Source organism: Drosophila navojoa, chromosome 5, assembly GCF_054131105.1.
Source record: "Drosophila navojoa isolate 15081-1374.11 chromosome 5, UAZ_NAV_1.0, whole genome shotgun sequence".
NCBI lineage: Eukaryota > Metazoa > Arthropoda > Insecta > Diptera > Drosophilidae > Drosophila > Drosophila navojoa.
In genome coordinates, this window is record NC_142893.1 from 21549826 (window position 1) to 21556556 (window position 6731).

The 6731-nt window shown below is 34.6% G+C and overlaps 2 protein-coding genes across 3 annotated transcripts; both read right to left on the reverse strand.

Annotated features, from left to right (window-relative positions):
* Window positions 1–1019: 1019 nt before the first annotated feature.
* LOC108652873 (microfibril-associated glycoprotein 4-like) lies at window positions 1020–2641 on the reverse strand. Its single transcript, XM_089262187.1, has 4 exons — window positions 2555–2641; window positions 2442–2475; window positions 1226–1952; window positions 1020–1164 (listed from the first exon to the last, which is right to left on the reverse strand). Exons 1-4 carry the CDS (start codon window positions 2639–2641, stop codon window positions 1026–1028), a joined length of 987 nt encoding a protein of 328 aa, XP_089118313.1. The 3' UTR covers window positions 1020–1025.
* Window positions 2642–4009: 1368 nt separating this feature from the next.
* LOC149091181 (uncharacterized) lies at window positions 4010–6336 on the reverse strand. 2 transcript variants are annotated; one of them, XM_089262302.1, is made up of 3 exons: window positions 6211–6336; window positions 4330–6131; window positions 4010–4257 (listed from the first exon to the last, which is right to left on the reverse strand). In XM_089262302.1, exons 2-3 carry the CDS (start codon window positions 5892–5894, stop codon window positions 4119–4121), a joined length of 1704 nt encoding a protein of 567 aa, XP_089118428.1. In that variant the 5' UTR covers window positions 5895–6131; window positions 6211–6336; the 3' UTR covers window positions 4010–4118. The 2 variants fall into 2 exon arrangements, with proteins under 2 accessions (XP_089118428.1, XP_089118429.1); XM_089262303.1 differs by having other exon boundaries at window positions 4330–6323.
* Between the last annotated feature and the right edge of the window lie 395 nt (window positions 6337–6731).

Consider the following 6731-nt stretch of genomic DNA (forward strand, 5'->3'; position numbering starts at 1 on the left):
GGCTCATAAAGTACCGAAACGAGGCTGTGTCCAACGGAACTTGAGCATTAATTGAAACAAAATTAATGAATTCAAAGAATCAAACATTATAAATAAGATGTGGGAGATATAATTATGCTACTGAATTTATAAAAGGTTTTCAATCGATAAAAAAAATAAAGGGATGAGTCGATTTTTGGAGATAAACTCGATATCCGCGCTATATAAATGGACATACTAAAAAAAAACAACTATCTAGCTCTTGTAGCTTCCGAGATCGACGCGTTCAAACATACGGACAGACGGACGGACAGACAGATAGGGTCAAATCGTCTCCGCTGGTCGCCCTGATCAAGAATATATATACTTTGTGGGGTCTGCCACGACTCCTTCTGCCTGTTACATACATTTCAACAAAGCCATTATACCCTGAAAAAATGAAGAGAGACTTCTCGACTAGGAGATACCGTGAACCATGCAAAGAACATTATGATAATTCAGAATATATTGATATGTGTACATTCCAAAACACAAGTCTCTACCACTTAAAATACTTTCTTTTTAGAAATTGAAAAACTGTAAATTACAAAATCTTGATTATCAAATCTATGTACGCACTGAAAATGAAGGCCTGAAGTCTAAGCGTATTCAAATTGGGCTGAAAAAAAAAAAAAAAAAAAAAAAAAACAAACAAACAAACTCGAATATTCTTGATAAAAAAAGAAAACGGATGAGCTATCGAAAAAATATGATAAGCTTCTACTGCGTATGGTATACGGGAGTATGCATTCAACATTGACCAACCTCTTGTTCATGCGCGCTGCCGGACACATCGTCTCAGCTCATCGCCCTGATAAAGAATATGTATATATCGGTATACTATCAAATTGGCCACAAAAGGTTTGCCATTCAATCTGTGAAAGAACAATATTAATATATAAATATTTACATGCGCGCCTAATAATATTTGATATATGCCTATAATATACATACACATATTCATCTACATGATACAAATTTAAAGACAGAAGAATTTTTAATTCAGATCAAATAGGGCGTATCATCATTTGCACGAATTTCATGGAATAACTTCGGCCATGCCAATCCTGCCAGTAAATGCATCCAATGTTTTCTAATTGTTTCGACTCTTCCATTTTGCAAGAGAAATTTTGTCCGTTCAGGTTGCTTTCAAAGAGAAAAAAAAAAAATATTTTAATTAAATTTATTAATTATTTATTATATTTACCTAAATGCACAATTCCAATACCACCAGCCACCTTTCAGAATTGTGGCACAATTATCAGATGAGAAATCATTATCTCTATCATATGTTGAAAATGGTTCCCCCTCGTGGTATCTCATAGAATCTCTAGTATTCCCAGTATGTGTACCAAGAGAGATCAATTTGAAATTTGTATCCTCGCTCCCAATTTTAAAGTTATCATATCTGGCATACCGCTGCTCGTTATCCTGATCAATAAGGTGTATGTAGAGCTCATATCTCTTCTCGTTTGTCATTTTATGTAGTTTTTGCAGACCTATCCAAAATTCCCTATTAAAGTCTCCGAAGCCATGTTTGTATTCGTCCCAGTTTCTATAGAAACCGACCTTTCCATCAATGCGTCGTTGTATTACGGTCCACCCTGATCCAGCGATATTTGAATCACACGACACGGTAAACGGACTCAGTCCATTAACTTCTACTGTTGCTCTTCCCGAATAATCTTTACACCGATCACAACTTTTCGGAAGATATTCAAGACTTTTTTTGCATTCGACTAATTTGTTTTGAAGGCTGCTTAGCTCAAAATCCTTGGCAAATAAATACTTTTCGCATTGAGCTATGTTTTCTGACTTTTTTGGTTTTTGACCAATAGTATTTGATTGATTTGATACGGTATCTGTCAAATTCGCTATTCGCTGTTTGTATTCATTGAGAAGTACTGAACTCTCCTTGGCTGTTTTCTCAATAACTAATGCATTTTTTTCACAAGATGCTAATTTATAATCTAATATTGTATTTTTTATTCCTAAATTTTCCAAATCAGTTTTACATATCTCATACTTCTTAGTCAGTTCACCTATTTGTTGTTTATTGATCTTTAAGTGATCTTCGTGGGTTTTCTCTAATTGAAGTATTTTATTTTTGTTATCCGCGACTAACAATTCACATTTTTTATTTTCATTATTTTTTTCATCTAAATTATTTTTGAAATGAGTTAGATCAGTTTGTAAAGTTGCGATCTCTGCCTGTTTCATAGTCAGACTATCTTTTAATTTTGTATTTTCTTCTCTTAGTTCAAGTTCACTTTTTTCATCACTTTTTGGCTGTGGAGCAATGTCTCCGCTAAGAGTTTTACTTTCTAGTTCTGCGATTTTCTTATCTTTAAGTTCGATATCTTTGGTGATTTTTGCAAAATATTCCATCATAGGCTTAACAATGCTATATGTATAAGGCCCACACTTGGCATCCAGTTCGTCGCGCGATTTGCAAACCTGAGGAGAGTCGAGTTATGCCACAATAAATAAATTTTGCATTTTAATAATAACAGCACCTTCAGCTTAATAAACTCACATTCTTATTTTCATCTACGTTTGCCGATTCTATCGTCGTTGACAAAATAGCTATCACAGCCACAAACACTTTTTGATTTATTATCATTTTGCTTGTGCAAGCCACAAATTATAAATATATACACAGCTCTGCAAGCGTATGTAGATTCGCTTTAAGCACTCCGTGCAAATTAAGACTCGTACTCAGTGGCACTCTCTTTAAATGCATTCCTCAAGCTGTGCAGACCTGCTGTGAGTCTGTTATCAACCAATGTTGCCTTCATAATTTGATTATACTTTAAGGGCAAAAGTTTCCGACTGGGAGAAACCTCACAGGAATTATATACTTCCCAGAATTAATAAGCGTACAAATTCAATGCGAAATTTTGTTGATAAGAAGTACTTGCAAGTATTTTAATGTACATATAACACATTATTCTCATCTTCATATCGGTCAAGAACAAGTATTCGTACATTCTAAAATAACAACAAATAAGTACGAATGCTCGAGTGGAACTCTACTCGACTAGATACCCTGAACCCTTCCTACTAATGATATTCGAATTTCGAACCATGTATAAACTCGTACGCTCTGCTAACTGCGCAGCTAACACCGACTACCATTGTGTGCACACTATTGTTTAACGATTATTTGTTGCCGTAAAACAATTTCTCTTGTCGTAAGACCAGCTACATCAGACATTAAGGACGTGATTGAAGCCTCTTGCATAATAATCGTTGAAGCCATGGCAAAATCGTTAAAGGATTCTTAGATACTATTCGCCTTACCCGACTAGGAGATGCCCTGAACCCTCCAAGCTGATATTCTAATCATTCTGCACTTCTTTTATGCACACATACATACACACGCACGTATTAGAACGCGCCTGCTAACTGCGCAGTACGCACCGACTGCGCTTGGGCTGATATTATACGAGTTTATTTGTTGTAATCTCTAGACGTACGATCTTAATGAAATTATCAGAACTTAATCATAATGTTCATATGTATGTACATTCCTACGCATACGGTCGGACGGACAGACCCACTGATAGGGCCAAATCGACTCAGCTCGTCGCCCTGATCAAGAATATTCATACTTTATGGGGTCTGCAATATACCCTGATTTCCCATTATCAATGGGTCCAGCGTATAAAAACTATATTATGCGCTCTCTCGCAACTCGCTTTACTTTTCGCTTTGACTCTCTTCTGGATTCTATTCCATGCACTATGACATACTAAGTGAATACATGCAAATTTGCATGCATGCATGGACAGACAGACGGACAGGGCTAAATCGACTCAGCTCGTCGCCCTGATCAAGAATATATATACCTTGTGGAGTCTGCCACGCCTCCTTCTGCCTGTTACATACATGTCAACAATACCATTATACCCTGATTTCCCATTTTCAATGGGTTCAGGGTACAAAAATACCGTATTTCTTAAATCTTCAGTTAACAATGAAACCCAAATTGTGTTTAATAATATTAAAAATATGCATACACATATTCATTTTTATTATATGTGTATGTAAAAACATTAAAATATTTATACAATTGGAACAAGAACTTTTAGTTCAGATTACTTTGGGCGTATAAACATTTGCACAGATTTCAGGGAATAGCTTCGGCCATGCCAATCCTGCCAGTAAATGCATCCAGTGTGTTCTAGCTGGTTCGAGTTTTCTAATTCGCAAGTGAAATTTTGTCCGTTCAGGTTGCTTTTAAATAGAAAATAAATATATTTCAAATAAATTCTTTAAATATTCTTCATTAATTGTTAATTAATTTACCTAGATGCACAATTCCAATACCACCAGCCACCTCTCAGAAGTTTGGAACAACTCTGATAAGAGTTATCATTATCTTTATCATATGTTGAAAACTGTTTTCCCTCGTGGTATCTCATAGAATCTTTAGCATTTCCAGTATATTTACCAAGTGAGATCAATCTGAAATTTGAATTCTCGCTCCCAATTTTAAAGTTATCATATCTGGCGTACCGCTTCTCATTTTTCTGGTCACGAAGGAGTATGTAGAGCTCATATCTCTTCTCGTTTGTCATCTTATGTAGTTTTTGAAGTCCTATCCAAAATTCCCTATTAAAGTCTCCGAAGCCATGCTTGTATTCCTCCCAATTCCTATGGAAATCGACCTTTCCATCAAAGCGACGTTGTATTATGGTCCACGACGTATCACACGACACGGTAAACGGAATCAACCCTTTAGCCTCTACTGTTGCTTTACCCGAATAATGTGTACACTGATCACAACTTTTCGGAAGATATTCAAGACTTTTTTTGCATTCGACTAATTTGTTTTGAAGGCTGCTTAGCTCAACATCCTTAGCAAATAAATTATTTTCGCATTGAGCTATATTTGCTGACTCTTTGGATATTTGATCAATAATATTTGAATGATTTGATATTTGATTGTTCGATTTGTCTAGGGTATCTGTCAAATTCGCTATTTGCTGTTTGTATTCATTGAGAGCGACTGAATTCTCCTTAGCTGCATTTTTAATAGCTAATAAATTGCTTTCGCAGGATGTTAAGTTTGTCATCAAATTTCCTACTATGTTTTCTAATAATGCGTTTTGTTTTCCCAAGTTTTCTAAGTCTGTTTTACATTTCCTAGCTTTTTCAGTCGGTTCACCTAATTGCTCTTTATTGATCTTTAAGTCTTCGTGGATTTTCAATAATTGAAGTATTTTATTTTTGTTGTTATCCGCAACTAACAATTCACATTTTCTATTTTGATTATTTATTTCATTTAAATTATTTTCGGAATGAGTTAGATTTATTTGTAAAGTTGCGATCTCTGCCTGTTTCATATTCAGACTATATTTTAATTTTTTGTTTTCTTCTCTTAGCTCAAGTTCACTTTGAATGAGCTTTGCTATTTTTTCATAACTTTTTGGTTGTAGAACAAAATCTTTGCTAAGAATTTGATTTTTTATTAGTATATGATAAATAGTATTAGATTGATTTGATATTTGATTGTTCGATTCGTCTAGGGTATCTGTCAAATTCGCTATTCGCTCTTCGTCTTCATTGAGAAGTACTGAACTCTCATTGGCTGTTTTCTCAATAACTAATGCATTGTTTTCACAGGATGCTAATTTATCTTCAGATATTGTATTTTGTTGTCCCGAATTTCGCAAGTCAATTTTACATATCTCAGATTTGTTAGTCACTTCACTTATTTGTTGTTTATTATTCTTAACATTAACATTAATTTTATTTTCGTTATCCGCAAAAACCAATTCACGATTTCTATTTTCATTATTTATTTCATTTAAATTATTTTTGAAATGAGTTAGATCAGTTTGTAAAGTTGCGATCTCTACCTGTTTCATATTCAGACTATCTTTTAATTTTTTATTTTCTTCTTTTAGTTCAAATTCACTTTTTTAATCACTTGTTGGCTGTGGAGCAATGTCTCCGCTAAGAGTTTTACTTTCTAGATCTGCGATTTTCTTATCTTTAAGTTCGATATCTTTGTTGGTTGTTGAAAAAGATTCCATCAGAAGCTTAACAATGCTATATGCATAAGGCCCACAGTTGGTATCCAGTTCGTCGCGCGATTTGCAAAGCTGAGGACAGTCGAGTTATGCCGCAATAAATAAATTTTGCATTTCAATAATAACAGCATCTTCAGCTTAATAAACTCACATTCTTATTTTCATCTACGTTTGCCGATTCTATCGTCGTTGACAAAATAGCTATCACAGCCACAAACACTTTTTGATTTATTATCATTTTGCTACAAGCGTATGTAGATTCGTTTAAAGCTCTCGGTGCGAATTAATACTCGTACTCAGTTTCACCCTCTTTAAATACGATCCTCAAGCTGTGAAGATCTGCTATGAGTGTGTTATCAACCGTCTCCAATACGTTAAAGGCAAAGGTTTCCGACTGGGCGAAACCATGAATGGCAAGGCAGACATAATAACAATTATATATGTACTTCTCAGAATTAATATGCGTACAAGCTCAATTCAAAATATTGTTGATAAGAAAAAGTACTATCAGGTATTTTATTGTTTACTGAATAACACATTCTTCTCATCTCGAACAATTGTGTTTGCTATATTTTAACAAGTAAGGGTGCTCTAGGAGAGACTACTCGACTAAGAGATACCCTGAATACTACTGCATACTACTGATATTCCAAACATTCTTATGCAGTCGCT